This window comes from Phacochoerus africanus, chromosome 3 (assembly GCF_016906955.1).
Source record: "Phacochoerus africanus isolate WHEZ1 chromosome 3, ROS_Pafr_v1, whole genome shotgun sequence".
Lineage (NCBI taxonomy): Eukaryota > Metazoa > Chordata > Mammalia > Artiodactyla > Suidae > Phacochoerus > Phacochoerus africanus.
The window spans coordinates 115797969-115814041 of NC_062546.1; the positions used below are offsets into that span (position 1 = coordinate 115797969).

General features: G+C 39.7%; 1 protein-coding gene across 1 annotated transcript in view; it reads right to left on the reverse strand.

Moving 5' to 3' along the window:
* UNC5D (unc-5 netrin receptor D) overlaps positions 1–15835 on the reverse strand; it is a 258218-nt gene extending 242383 nt beyond the window's left edge. The window contains exons 1-2 of the mRNA XM_047770238.1: positions 15793–15835; positions 15308–15526 (exon numbers count right to left, since the gene is read on the reverse strand). Of these exons, the coding sequence (XP_047626194.1) occupies positions 15308–15526; positions 15793–15835 (262 nt within the window). The remainder of the gene's footprint in view (positions 1–15307; positions 15527–15792) is intronic.
* Between the last annotated feature and the right edge of the window lie 238 nt (positions 15836–16073).

The following is a 16073-nucleotide window of genomic DNA, read 5'->3' on the forward strand; positions in this document are numbered from 1 at the left end:
GATGAGGTCCTACTGTAGAGCACAGAGAACTATATCCAGTCTCTTGGGATAGACCATGATGGAAGATAATATAAGAAAAAGAATGTATGGGGGAGTTCCTGTCATGGCTCAGTGGTTAACAAATCCGACTAGGAACCATGAGGTTGCGGGTTCGATCCCTGGCCTTGCTCAGTGGGTTGAGGATCCAGCGTTGCCATGAGCTGTAGTGTAGGTTGCAGACGTGGCTCAGATCCTGCCTTGCTGTGGCTGTGGTGTAGGCCAGCGGCTACAGCTCTGATTAGACCCCTAGCCTGGGAACCTCCATATGCTGAGGATGCGACCTTAGAAAAGACAAAAAAAAATTTTTTTTAAAGAAAAAGAATGTATGTATACATATTATCAGTATGTGTGTGTGTGTATATATATGACTGGGTCACTTTGCTGTACAGCAGAAATTGATACATTATAAATCAACTATAATTTTAAAAAATTTAAAATAAGAGCAACATGTGGAACATTTAAGGAAAAATCAAGTGTATCACTCTGTTTTTCTTTAAAAGCAATTCACGGGACAGAACCAACAGTATCATCTAAACAAGCCAGGGCAGCTTGGTGGAGGGGGTGGAATGTGCTTACAAATCCTGGGTGGTGGTTGGATTTAAAGCACAGGAACGGAGGTGTGGGATTAGTCAGGCTGAGGAAACGTTCCCTTCCGCCCAATCAATAACATGTTATTTATAGTTTGTGGGGAGAGAGTTTCATGGCCACATAAATCACCGTGTACACAATTTGAGTTATACTTTCTAAATCTGTGGGAGATATTACATGGAGAAAATCATCTTGAGGGCAGCTGGTAATTCATATCTTTCCTGTTTGTGCACAAGTGTATCTTTTACCAGTCAGAGATGTGGTAAGAATCTCCGAAGCCATCTACATCAAACAGGAGAGAAGCCTCAGAGATGTTTCGACTGTTAATGTTGTTGCTGCCTTTTAAAAAGAAATTTGAGAGTTTCCCTTGTGACTCACTGGGTTAAGCATCCGGCTAATATCCATGAGGATGTGAGTTTGATCCCTGGCCTCACTCAGTGGGTTAAAGGATCTGGCGGTGCTGAGAAGAACTGCAGTGTAGGGCGCAGATGCGGCTTGGATGCAGCATTACTATGGCTATAACTTAGGCTGGCAGCTGCAGCGCAGCTCTGATTTGACCCCTAGCCTAAGATCTTCCAGGCCAGGAGTGCAGCCCTGAAGGAAAAGAAAGTTGCACTTCAATAAAATCAAGTGGGAGAGGAAGGACCAGGACAATGAGAAGGTAGAGGTGGCAGGTGAAGAGAAGAAAATCAGATTACCCAAACATTCATTAGGACAGAAAGCAGACCCATATTGAGGATTTGAAAATAAGGTTGAATAAACAAAGATAAAGAACAAGGCTGGAGAGAAGAGGATCTGTTTTATATTTCTTAGTTTTGATTTGTGACAAAGGGTAGATGATCTTACTTTGAACAGAGCAAGGGAGGAGAGAGAATATCAAATCAATGTCTCCAGGTGTGAGGTGGGGTAATTTTGTTGTGCCCAAGCTCCCCTACTGTGGGATGGGGACACCAATCAAGAGAAAATATGCTACCCATTTGGGAATCAGAGATAGTTTCACTGAAGAGGCATTTGATAAGCTTGGAAGGTCGGAAATGTGTTCAAGCTCATGGGGAACTATACACACACACACATATATATACACATGTGTATATATACATGTATATGTGTGTGCATATACATATATGTATATGTGTTTATATACATGCATACATACATATGTATACAAATATACACACATACACACACACACACACACATATATATATATATATTTTTTTTTTTTTACCTTTTCCATCTTCTAAGACTGTCTAAACCCATAAGCTTCCTCTTGGCTGCAAATAGACACCTTCCCAAAACAGTTCAAGATTATCAAGTTTATAAAGCAGAGAGTTCTGCTCTATCCAAATTTTAAAATGTGCTATACTCTAATCTAGGCACCATGGTGTTTTAAGGGTACCTGGGGCCTGTTTTAATAAGGTAGAATAAGGCACTCAGCACAGAAATGGCCATCAAGAAGGAATAAGTCTACATACCAGCTCCCTAGAAACAGGAGGCCTAGCACCCAGGGCCACAGGGAGAAGCACCAGGGTCAGTCAGCAAATAGAGGGGGTCAGGGAACATGCAGGCAAGAACCTTTATTGAGGTTTCCACAGGAAGGAAATGGAGAGGCAAGGTGAAAATATTTAGCTAGCTTGCATTATTTCAGTGGGTTCTGGGACAGAATAGTTGCCTCTGCTTTTTGGGTACCTAGTCCCGGGTTAGGACAGAGGAATGGTGGCCAGAGTATAAGAGCATATATGGGAGTATAAGGGCTTGATTATAGAAGTGGTCCAGGTAACAGCTCAGGTGTGAAAGGTGTGCTCACAGGGAGCTATCTGCAGTCTCTAAGGATTAGTCAGTCCTGGGCCGGGCAAGAATCCTGGACGATCAGCAAGGCTCCAAGAGGTCAGCACCAGACACAAAAACTTGAAAACACAGTTATTACACATGGATAGACAGGTATACATTTGTTTTGGAAAGCATAAACGGTAGCCAAGGACCACACTCCTTCCCCATGGAAGTCACACCTGATCTCTCTCCATTGTTATCAGGAAGTTTAGACTAACCCTAGCTAAAAGGAAAGCAATGAAGCAGCATTTCAGTATTACAATGGCTCAGTTTCTTGTCATTCACAGAAGCTCTCCATGGGTTTGAAGAAGCAAAACCAACATAAACCAACTATTTCCAAACATAGCAGGGTTTGTTGTTTATTTTTTTGGCTGCATTGATGGCACATGGAAATTCTTGGGCACTAGGGATCGAACATGTACCACAGCAGTGACCTGAGCCAAGGCAGTGGCAATGCTGGATCGTTAACCCCCTGAGCCACTTGGCAACTCCCAAACAGAGTTATTTTTCCTTCAGGCAGCATCACAGTGTGAAACTTCTTTAAAAAGCCACAAGTGACATCATTCCCCCCACCTCACAAACACATAGTGACTCTATGGATTAGATCTTTTTCCTTCAAACACAAGGCCTTCAGCCTTTCCAAACCATGCCCTCTGAGAAAACCCTTGGAAAATCATAAATATTTTGTCTCTATTATACTTTTCTCCACCATAATAACAACAACAACAACCCTAATAATTTTTTTTTTATGGCCACACTTGCAGCATATGGACGTTCCCAGGATAGGGGTCAAATCAGAGCTGCAGCTACAGGCATACACCACAGCCACAGCCACACCAGATCCCAGCCACATCTGTGACTTACGCAGCAACTTGCAGTGACAGAAGATCCTTAACTCACTGAGTGAGGCTAGGGATGGAACCCATCCTTACAGACACTATGTTGGGTTCTTAACCTGCTGAGTCACAACCAGAACTCCTAAAATGCAAACTTTTAAAGAGTATATTCTCTCTCACATCTTCACTATTGCTCTATATTGTGATATATTTTACATATATATGCATATGTAAATATGTATAAATACATATACATGAGAAACACCCGTTGAAAGCAGCTCTATGTAAGGACACCTCCACCCATCCTCCTGCCCTGAAGTTCATCCAATTGTGTTGTACAAACAGCCATGTACTTCATCTCAAAAGATGGCAGCAAACTGGTTCATAGGAAATGCTACAGGGGAACAAAAATCCCAGGCAAATAGAAGATGGCATCTCATAAATAAGAAGAGCATTGTACCTGATAACTTGTAGAACTCTAATAAGCACGGAAAAGTCCAACCCTTTAAATTATTGTGCAAATTATAACCATCAGCCTTTGTTATGGAGGAGAGTCTTACAGAAGATAAAAATATGACTATGGGACTGGTATGCTAATAAGCTTTCTACGCTGTTGAATGGTTTAGTTGTAGATAGACTAATGTTGGCAGCGTATGAATAATTGCTCTGCATGTACTAAACATAACAGAGCAGCACAGAACTTCATCATTTGTCAGCTTTATTTGTTTAAATGAGAAAAATGCTGACAGCAGTTATTGCTGTAATCCCCTTATTTATCAGATCGGAAACACTAGTTACTCTTAGCAGGTCTAATCCTGTTGGGAGAATAAAAGTTAGGGAATTTTCAAGCTAATTGAAGGTATAAGCTTTAAGGCTCAAAGAAGAGAAATACACAAGACAGGAGAAAGAAATGGAGAGAGAAAAAGGATGAAATTTATGTATTTCTGGTCAACTTTTAATAAAAGCTCTAGTCCTAGTCCTAATGTGTTCTGCAGAAAAGAAAGAGTTCTGCAATGGTACTTAACATTCAGCGCCAATCGCATCCTGTGCCTACTAACAGTTGCCCCCTCCCCTTCTACCCCCCATCCTCCACACACACCACCCTTTCCCCTATTATCTATGCTCACTGTCACTCTTGCAGGAAGCCCATTGGTAGCATCCTGCCATGACTATTGCTGCCAACCAGTTCTCAGATGCACCTAGGCATGGGTGCTTAGGGAGGATATGACATAGTTCTCCATGCTCAGGATCTCATTACAACTCGATGTCCAACCTTTTCAAGTTCTTGGTAGTGGTGTGCTCACTAAATAACCAGATTCTAGAAGGGAGGTGAAAATTCCTCTTCCTCCTCCCATATTCCCAAACCACACAAAAGTAGTAAGAGGCCAGCAAATTAGGTTTTGGGGGATTGTTTTCTTATCCTAGTCTCTGGGTCAATTTCCCTGGACCATTTTAGTCCAGTGTTTTACCTTCTCTGTGCCTGGTTCTCCACATTATAATGTTTTATGACTGGGAATTAACCAAGAGAATGACTATACAGCTTCCAGGGACAAAACTCCAAAGAGCTATTCTAATAGACCTTTATGAGTAGCATGGGACCTTGCTCAATTTGGGAGAACAGGAAAAAAATTAAACTCCCCACAAAAAGCCACCATCTCATATTCAAGAGCCTTCTCTAACAGACCATCATCTCCCTAAGTATTTCAGTCCCTCTAAAGCCTGGAGTTGGCTCTGAGCTAGCCCTGCCTTACTCCACTGTCTCCTAAGAAAACAGAAAACAGCCCACTTAGCTGGAAGAAGCAGGTGCACTGCTTATACAAGGGGATGTTTTTCACTTATCTCTTCCTAGGTTTGGAGCTGAGAAAACAAGTTTGAACAATGAGAGGCTTCCCCATATTTTGAATAATATATTACCATTATTAATTATTATACCACTTATAGTGCTCTTTCCTTCTATTAATGCCATTAATAAATCATTTTATTTCATCTTGACACAATGCTATTATTTCTATTCTATTATTATTATTTTGCTGTGGGTCCCATATCATAGGAAATAGAGCAAAGATGTCTTATGGGTCACAACATTTTTTGTTGTTGCTTTTGCTTTTTAGGGCCACACCTGTGGCATATGGAGGTTCCCAGGCTAGGGGTCTAATCGGAGCTGCAGCTGCTGGCCTATGCCACAACAATGCCAGATCCAAGCTGTGTCTATGCCTTATACTACAGCTCATGGCAACACCAGATCCTTAACCCACTGAGCGAGGCCAGGGATAGAACCCACAACCTCATGGTTCCTTGTCGGATTCGTTTCCACTGCTCCATGACAGGAATTCCTACAACATATGTTATTTGAAAAAAATTGTATTGCATGCCTCATATGTACCCACCCCTGTCCCAGGTGCTGAAGATACCACCGAAAAGTAAATGATAGAGATTCACACCCTCAAGAAGCTTATAGGCTGGACAGGAGACATTTCAACTTTTGACAATTCAGGGTGACAACTGCTATGACAGGAGTTGCACGGATTGGTACAATAATGCACAAGAGGGGCTTCCTAACCTGTCCTTATCATTAAAGCTTCTGGGCATGGGTGCCACACACCTATGACTTAAAGGCTCTGTCTTTACCTAACATTTAGCTTGGTGTCTAGGACAAAGCTCTGGTAAAGATACATAAATGTGATCCATATTTGAAGTTTTAAAACTCTGATACAGAGGGAAACCTTTTCATGAAACTGTGCCTCCATTTTATTGGGGGAGCTTAGATGTCTTGAGGCCAACAGGCTACTGAAAGTAGCAAATTAAATGGAGATAATTAAAAGGTAAAACCATATTTCATTTTACTGGCAGATGCTTAATTAGGGCTAACAGTTTTTTTGCCACTTCATCCTAGCAACAGGATTAAAATGTATTTTGATAAAAAAAAAAGTCATCCCTTGAATGTGCACTATGCCTAATGAATACTCTTTAGTTTCCCCTGGATAATAACCACTCCACGTATTTCTCAGAAGAACCACAAGTTCAGTCTTAAGTACAGAAACTAAGAATACACCCAAGCTCTCCAGTTTCGTCCTCACCGGAGATTTGAATTAATCAGCACAGAGGTGTCTGGCAGAAGAAAGCAAATTAACTTGATAGTGTTGCCTGATAACGGAGAGAAGAGAAACTTAAGAGGCAGAAATGGAGAGGGGAGGCTTATTTAGAGGACAGCAACCCCTGAATGACTCAGACATCCTACTCCCAGCTTGTAGGAAACACTGTCCTGATTGTCAACCCTACTACCCCCATCAATGGGTTTCCATTCCCACAGTCACTGAAACTACCTCCTTTTGGTGGATCATGCCCTGAAGTCAGGCATATATCATACAGCTTCTTTCTCTTAAGGTGCCATCAGGGGCTCTGAGAATAGCCATGATGAAATGTAAACGGATGGAGTGAGTCACAGGCAAATAAAAAGTCATTCTATAAAGACAATTATTTCTGTTTCTCTGTTAATAATAGTAGCCCTGTTGTCTTTTTGGAATTGTAAAAGTTTATGATTTTTCTATTGATTTTCTGAAGCCTATCACCAGCCACTTGCCCCATTCAAAAAAAAAATTGCAATTTTCTTTTTCTTTTTTTGCTTTTAGGACTGCACCCACAGCATATGGAAGTTCCCAGGCTAAGGGTTGAATTGGAGTTGCAGCTGCCAGAATATGCCACAACCACAGTAATGGAGGATCCGAGCCACATCTGCGAATTACACCACAGCTCAGGGAGCACCAGATCCTTAACTCACTGAGTGAGGCTAGGTATTGAAACCACATCTTGATGGACACTAGCTGGGTTTTTAACCTTCTGAGCCACAACAGGAACTCCAGCAATTTTATATTTATCATTTTGAAGGCTAGTCTTGAATAGGAACTTGCCATACACCAGATCTGAGCTAAGCATGTCGTCTTGTATATTAGGTTCTATGACCTTATGATAGTTCCACAGGATATATATAATGATTACTGCCATTCATACATGGGGAAACCAAGGTAAAAGGAAGCTAAACAACATATATACCTTAAAAAGTCTCTCAATGGAGAGTCAGATTTCAAACATAGTAGGTATTCACTCAGCACTGATATCCATGCTCTTAACCACTACACCATCTTCAGTTTAAGAGGCTTATAATCATGGCTTCAAATAAAGAAACACACATCCAAATGTTGTATGAACAGAAAAGCTCAACAAAGTCCGTAGGCATTGTTCAAGGGTTTATAACAAACCTCTGACCAAGATCAGAAAAGGTTACAAAATTCGATAAAATGCTTAGCTGCTTTCTATCCCTGCTATGAGTGGAATGAGAATAAATGGTCTCCAACTTTTTGTAGCAAAAGTTTAATTAGACACAAGAGACAAGGCCTTCATATTCTGTCACAAGATTTTAGAAAGAATTCATAATATTTTCCTGAAAACCTTTGAAGATATGTCAGTCCTCTGAAAAACAGTGATGAACAAGAAGAAATCTGGGGTGGGAGAATGTTTCTACACAAAAGTGAGTTTTAAACCCACAAACTATCAATGGAACACTTGAGAGATTGATTATTGCTGTGTTATGTGATCTCAAATATATGCTTCCCAAACGTACCTTGATGATTTGTGTATCACTGAATGTAACTTCAATTAACAGTTTTCTGGAAGATACTATATTCAAATCCCCATCACCGGCACAGCAAAGTTAAGACAGAAACTTTAAAGATTTAATACATTTTCATTGCTACTCTTCTCCCTTTCTCAACACAGTCCATTAACCTTTTACCCACAGAGAGTGAGTCCAGTTGCTAGCAAGGAAATCACACATGGTGAAATCCCTGAAATGATATTCTTTAAGAAGAAAAATATTAGTTTACCGGAGTTGAGACTTTTCCCATAACACACTGAAATAGACATTATTTCACTCATTAGAGTTCAATAACTCTAAGGTAGAATAACATAAGAACCACAGAGCCTTGTAAGGGAACTCCATTTTTATTGACCAATAAAGAAGTGGTTTAGCTTATTGATAACTCAAGCTACCCCGAGGCTACACTATCCTGATTGCCAAAAATGGGTTTTGTGGGTTGCTGTTTTCTGTGTTGGGGGTGTTTGTGTATGTGTGCACACACATGTACCTTCTTATTATAATATTAACACTCTTCATTTCTATGTTATTGAACAATCCAAACCTTTCTCGGGGGAATGATTCCTGAATGGGGATTGCCTCTCAACTCAAGATGTCAACAGGGGAAAAGCACAAGGAAGAAGACTTCCCATATTTCCAAATGAAATGAGGCAGAACAAATGAAAGAGGATGGTTTGGCTTGTGCAGGGAACTAAAAGTGTACATTACTAAGAGGTATAGCCGTGTCTGTGCAAACATAGTAACTCATGTCAAATAAATTGTGCTTTCTGCAGGAAAGAACTCTAGCTCTGGGTTTTCCAAGCTAAATTGCATGAAAACACACAATCCTTTTTCTTCTTATTTGAACTGGTAGATGACGGGGCCAAATTACCAGAAAGACCAAAGGCAGTTTGCAGCCTTTAACAACTGAAAGGACTTATTGCCACCAATTTATAGAAATACAAAAGATTCTGTGTTGACTCCGAATACTCCCAGGTCCTATGCATTTCGCATTAGTTCTGTGAAGAAAGAAACCTGTAAGTAAAAAGAACAGCACAATTCTCTGGGACTCTAGAAATGGAGACTCTGTTGGTTAAAGATACTGACATAGTAACTTCCAACTTCTGAAAAGAACATGGAAAATGCTCTACCTCTTGTCAAATATGGCCCCATTGTCCTTGGCCTCTTGGTGTCATTAGCTCCTACTGGACTGGCAAGAATTATTTTTCAGACCCCATCAAAAGCCATTAAGGCTGTAAAGGTAGTCAATCTCTGTACTCAAGCCCTCATCGAAGAACCCAAGGGAAGTAACGTATCTATTTTTCAATACCTGAGGCCATTTAGTTTCCAAGCTTAATTGCACTTATGCATTGGTTTTGGGTATAATATCTCCACTCACCTTGCTCTAGTTTCCACTTTTCCACTATTAATACAGAGCTTAGGAAACATAATTGCAGTGTGCGGCAGATAGCGATTTTCATTAACTACACAGGAGAAAAACAGTTTCAGGGAGAGACATTTCTTTCCTATTGATCCAATCAAAATGACTTGGAAGAAAAGGTTGTGCTTATTAAATTCAAAAAGGTAGCTGTTAAAATTTAAATTCTTTCTCAACAGTATTTTTTTAAGAGGCATAGAATCTCTGCAGATTTTTGTCATTTATGATTTTTTTGTTTTGTTTTGTTCTTCCAAGTTCCTTTGAAATTGGTGACTTTCATGGGTCTTTTTTTTTAATTTTTATTTTTTAAAGGAAGTGAAGAGGGAAGACTTTCTACATGGAGGCAGAGAATGTAATCAACACTGCTATCTGGAAGACATGGAATTGCCTAGCAATGCTAAGGGAATTAGAAGGTGGAAGCAATAACAAAACAGAATGTTGTGAAATTACAAGAGGGTATAGTGTTAAATTGGCCTGTTATCAAGAGGTCTTTCAATGAGAACAGATATAGAATTTTCTGGCAGTAGCATAAAAAAATAGCTGATCATTCTCAATGTTCTTCCTATCTTTTATTTGGAGCAGTTTACCCAAAGGGGTTCTGCTATTTTGAAGTCATTACTGAACAAAATCTAGGACACAAATGCCTGAGGATAGAACACACAGCCCCATGGAGCCACTGGCATCTGAGGCCTTTCCAGTTGGGCTGATTGAGTATAAGATACATACACCTTTCATATTCTACCATTGTTGCATAGGCTTTTGCTCAGATGGTAAATGCTGTTCCCTTGGCTGCTCTCTCCCACAACATCAAGAGTCTTCTTTGAGGTCCTCACGCCAAGGTAAAGTAAGACTGCTATTGTTCGTAACTCAATCTCTCCCAATGCCAGACCCATCCACTGAGGTCTATCCATGATCCCAACCTTGGGACGCTTTCCTGACACCAAGATTCAATCTGTCCTCTTCTTTTTCTTTGACTTTTGCCAAGTCCTTCTTTAAAGAAGGAACCTCCACCGGAAATCCTGGAAATGTCTCTATACTCTTGGCTGTTAGAAACTCTTATCTAACAGTGCTACAAACACAACCTAGAATAAGGAATTGGCTCTAAGAAGGCAGACATAATCAGGAATAAAGAATAAAGAATATGGGAATATACACTTGGAAAATGAAGTTTTCCAAAGATTCATGATTGAAAATGCTGAGCCATGTGCTGAAATCCATGCTTATGTCAGAGTAAGGGAACCTGTCAATATTTTGATTATGAAGGGGACCACAGGAATCTGTATATAGAGGTCAAGGAAATATATGTGAAGTGAAGATCAGGAGCTTTGGATTCTAGAAATAGCTATGCCATGAAATACTTTTATCTTCTGGAACCTTTATTTCATGTTTAAAATAGGAATGTTAGGTTTACCACTGAGATCCCTTCCCATTCTCACACTTAGTTTCTGGAGCTCTAAGCATGCTTTGGTTTGAAGAACAGTATCTCTAAAATAAGCACTTTTGTTTACTCCCTCACACTACTTCCAAAGTGGAATGAAAAGGGAATTGTGATAAGGTTTTAGGTGTTTATCTTTTGAAGTCAGGCATTTCTCCTGCAATCCCAAATTAGTTCAGAACTGCTGAATGCTTAGAATTGTTTATATACAGGTTTAGTTCTTTGCCATCTTCTTCATTAATTCCTTGGCAGCGACAGAACATCACCTGAAGATCTTTTTAAAAGTTTTCTCCTTTTATTCTGGGACAGAGCTTCCTCTGCTTACTTCTTTGTTGGCAGCTCATGTTCTGCTTTCTGACTCCCAAGGAGGTATATCTCTAGTTCCATTTTCTTGTCATATTAACCACTCTCTTGATGACTCCATGGCTTCAATCCTTACTGATGATGACCAAACCTACTTCTCTAATTCTGAATTCTACCAAGTTTCAGACCTGTATCTCTTCACTGTTTCCCAGAAGTATTTCAAATGCAGTTTGTCCAGTGATCTCAGAACTTTATCCTTGCCAATGTGATCTCTTACATTAATTCTATTACCTGTCTTCTTCTGTTAAGAGATTAATTTTGATTTCTCCTTTATTCATGTCTTTATTCTTTAATTCAGCTATTAAGTCTGATTTATTAAAGTGTTTCTCACATCAGATATCTATTTCTTATTTCTGTGGCCCCTGCTCTGGAAGCTCATCTTATATTCTCAAATAAATTATCTAATTTCCTAACTTCCCCCAATCCTGTTTTTCCTTACCATTCCAAATGCTTATACAAGATTCATCTTTTGAAGCATGGCTTCAAGGCCACTGCATTCCCAGCTCACTGTAATCAATTCCCGCCACCAGCAAAGTATCCATAAAATTAAGTAAGGAACTTCTCACTCTGATACTTGAGGCCTTCCACGACATTGACTGAACTGTTTTCCAGTTATCAGCTGCTATTCTCCTATATCACATTTATACTTCAGCCAAACCAAACTTCCATGGAACACATACTCAGCTTGCTTTTTTTTTTTAATACTTTTACTTTAGGAGAATGTGCTTCTCTCTCTCTCTCTCTTTTTTTTTGCATATTTCCTTTTTTTAATTTCTCAATGAATTTTACTAATTTATAGTTGTACAATGATCATCACAACCCAATTTATATCATTTCCACCCCAAAACCCAGCCCTTCCCCACCTGCCAGCCTGCCTCATTTGGAAACCATAAGTTTTTCAAAGTCTTGTGAGTCAGTATCTGGTCTGCAAAGAAGTTCATTGTATCATTTTTTTAGATTCCACATATAAATGATAGCATGTGATGTTGGTGTCTCACTGTCTAACTTCACTTAGCATGATAATTTCTAGGTACATCCATGTTGCTGCAAAGGCCATTATTTCTTTCCTATTGATGGCTGAGTAATATTCCACAATGTATTTGTAACATAGCTTCTTTATCAACTCCTCTGTTGATGGACATTTAGGTTGTTTCCATGGCTTCGCTACTGTATATAGTGCTGTAATGAACATTGAGGTACATGTATCTTTGTGAGTCATGGTTTTCTCTGGATAGATGCACAGGAGTGGGATTGCTGGATCAAATGGTAATTCTATTTTTAGTTTTCTGAGGAATCTCCATATTGTTTTCCACAGTGGTTGCACCAATTTACATTCCTACCAAGAGTGCAATAGGGTTCCCTTTTCTCCACACTCTCTCCAGCATTTATTGACTGTAGACTTTTTGATGATGGCCATTCTGGATGGTGTAAGGTAGTACCTCATAGTGGTTTTGATTTGCATTTCTCTAATAATGAGTGATGTTGAACATCTTTTCATGTGTTTTTTAGCCATCTGTATGTCTTCTTTGGACAATCATCTGTTTAGATCTTCTACCCATTTTTTGATGGGGTTGTTTGTGTTTTTTTGGTATTAAGCTGTAGGAGGTGTTTATAAATTTTGGAGATTAATCCCTTATCTGTCTCTTCATTTGCAAAGATTTTCTCCCATTCTGTGGGTTGTCTTTTTGTTTTGTTTAGTGTTTCCTTTGCTGTGCAGAGACCTGTAAGTTCAATTTAGTCGCATTTGTTTATTTTTGTTCTTATTTTCATTACTCTAGGAGGTGGATCTGAGAAGATATTACTGTGGTTTATGTCAGAGAGTTTTTGGTCTATGTTTTCCTCTAAGAGTTTTACAGTGTCCAGTATTATATTTAGATTTTCAATCCATTTTGAGTTTATTTATTTATTTGTTTTTAGGGCCACACTCACAGCATATGGAGGTTCCCAGGCTAGGGGTCAAATCGGAGCTACCACTGCCAGCCTACACCACAGCCAGAGCAACACAGGATCCGAGCCATGTCTGCGACCTACACCACAGCTCAAGGCAATGCTGGATCCTTAACCCACAGAGCAAGGCCAGGGATCGAACCTGCAACCTCATGGTTCCTAGTCGGATTCATTTCTGCTGCACCATGAGGGGAACTCCTTGAGTTTATTTTTGTGTATGGTGTTAGGAAGTGTTCTAATTTCATTCTTTTACATGTGGCTATCCAGTTTTCCCAGCAGCACATATTGAAGGGACTGTCTTTTCTCCATTGCATATTCTTGCCTCCTCTGTCATAGAGTAGTTGACTGTAGGTGCCTGTGGGTTTAATTCTAGGCCTTCTATCCTGTTACACTGATTTATATTTCTGTCTTTGTGCCAATACCACACAGTTTTGATGACTATAGCTTTGTAGAATAGTCTGAAGTCAGGGAGCCTGATTCTTCCAGCTCCATTTTTCTTTCTCAGTATGGCTTTGAATATTCTGGGTCTTTTGCTTCCAAACAAACTTGAAGATATTTTGTTCTGGTTCTGTGAAATCACCTTGCTTTCATTTGCTAATGTTGACCATCAAACCCTGAAGACTCCTTTTCCCCCATAGTGTGCAGCATCCAGTGATGCCTATTTGAATTACATATTCATTAATGTCCCTTTCAAATGCTATGGCTTCCACATCTTTCTGGAAAATCCTAGTTAGATGTGATTTTTTTTTCTTTTAATCCTCCCTGGCACCAACTACCTCTCTTCAGACATTATAGTAAATTCATCTGCATTGCGCTTATGGGTATATTGTTCTTATACCTGTTAGTAGGTGTAAATGCCTAGAGATCAGTGCTTGCCTCTTAGCCTTCTTCGAATACTCAGGAAGGTCTAGCCTCATGTATCAAAGAGCACTGGTATATAGTTAATAAATTAAGCTGACTGACTTCTTAATTATACTCAGGCTTTCTGACTTATTCAAAATCTGATAATGAGTGAGTAAATCCAGTACTAACCTAGAGTAACACCAGATTGGATTTAGGACCACGCTAAATTTTCAGGTAGTCTGAGGAGCCAAAGTCCAAAAGTATGCACTATTTCCATTATATACTAAGATAAAAAGTTAAAATTTTTTGAAAGTTTTGAGTCAAATAATCTTACTCTGAGATCCAGCATAAGCCTACAGCTTACATAATCTCCTTGGGCTCTAAGAAGGCAACGACAGCATTACCTACCTTAGAAGGCTGTTGAAAAGAGAGTAAGATAATTTCTACCAGATGCTTAGATAAGGCCTGGTATATGGTAAGTGCTCAATAAACACTGTCTACTAAGATAACTACTCTTATCATCACCTCTCATCAGCAAAATTAACAAAAATGGTGCTAAAACTCTTTTTCCTTTTTTTTCTTTCTTTTTTTTTTTAATTTTTAGGGTTACACCTGTGGCATATGAAGTTCCCAGGCTAGAGGTTGAATCGGAGCTGCAGCTGCCAGCCTATACCACAGCCACAACCATGCCAGATCCTGAGTGCCTGAGCTGTGTCTGCAAACAGCTCATGGCAACACTGGATCCCAGACCCACTGAGTGAGGCCAGGAATCTAACCTGCATCCTCATGGATATTAGTCAGATTCATTTCCACTATGCCACACTGGGAACTCCTGAAATTCTTTTATAGTGGAGATCCCATTCAAATTTAGTCATCTAATTTGGGCTCTACCATTACACAGTAATCCAAAGAACTTAAAGAAGACTCAGAAACCACGAACTGTGGAGAATAAAGGGCACAAGAATAATATCCAGGAGGAAGCTCAGAGAAACTGAATTTATACTGCTTAAAAAGGTATTTTGTGAAAGATTTATATCTTGAAAAATATTTAGAATTCAGAAAATGAAAAGAGTGACTGCCTAGTTTTCCTTCCAGTAAGAATATTAACTTTCAGACAAAATTAGGCCTTAAAGTTACATAGAGCAGGAAAATGAAAAATGCCCCTCTACCACATTGGAGTAGGTTCACAAAGGAGTTGTGGAGTCATTTAAAGCATCTTATTTTTATATTATGGGATGCTGTTAATATGATCTCATCCCAATGAGGTAATGGTGGGTGGCCTTTGTAGTTTTTCCCAGCCATATAACATGAGAATCTGAGAAACTTCCACATATTCTTCTGAATGTTCTCATTCTTACCTGAACTCTCATCCAGACTCTCTTCAGAGACATGCTCGTTTTGATGGACCCACTCGCCATTGCATTTGAAGAATATCTGCATGGCTGGCCTCGCTTTGCACCTCAGTGCAATGGGGTTGCTCTTGATGATATAAGCATCATCTGGCTCCTCTATGAAATGAGGCAGTGTCCCAGGAGCTGACGGGATGGATTCAGGGAGGACTTCACCATTGTCGGTTCCTGAGAAATTGAAGAAGATATTAGAACACACTCTACACTACTGGCCGCATGTACATCAGGCCACAAAGCACAACTGGCTCTAGGAATCTGTGCTGGGAAACTTTGTATCATGAGACAGCATGCCTGTAAGGCTTGTGCAGAAGAATTATCTTCTAGAGATTGAATTAATGAGATGTGGTACCTTTAGGCAGATACTCATTCAGTATTACTGGACAAGTGAAAATGAATAGGAGATCCCCTCAAGCTACAGTTTTGAATATGTATACCTTTGCTGAAAGAACTAGGATAAATATCTCTGGGGTGAGACATTGAATCTTACAGTTCAGTCTGTTGAGTGGCTACCCTGAAGTGTTCCATGAAGATCCCAAGCTGCTTCAAAATTTTGAAATAATGGTGGGAATAGATCTGGTTCTCCCATAAAAAATGAGTGTGAACATAGTGATGTTGATGAAGGGTGCTCCATCATAAGCACCCTTATAATCTCTTGAAATCCCAAGAGATTTCAAAGTGTCTGCTTCCTTTACCTATGAAACTTTGGAGATTGTCT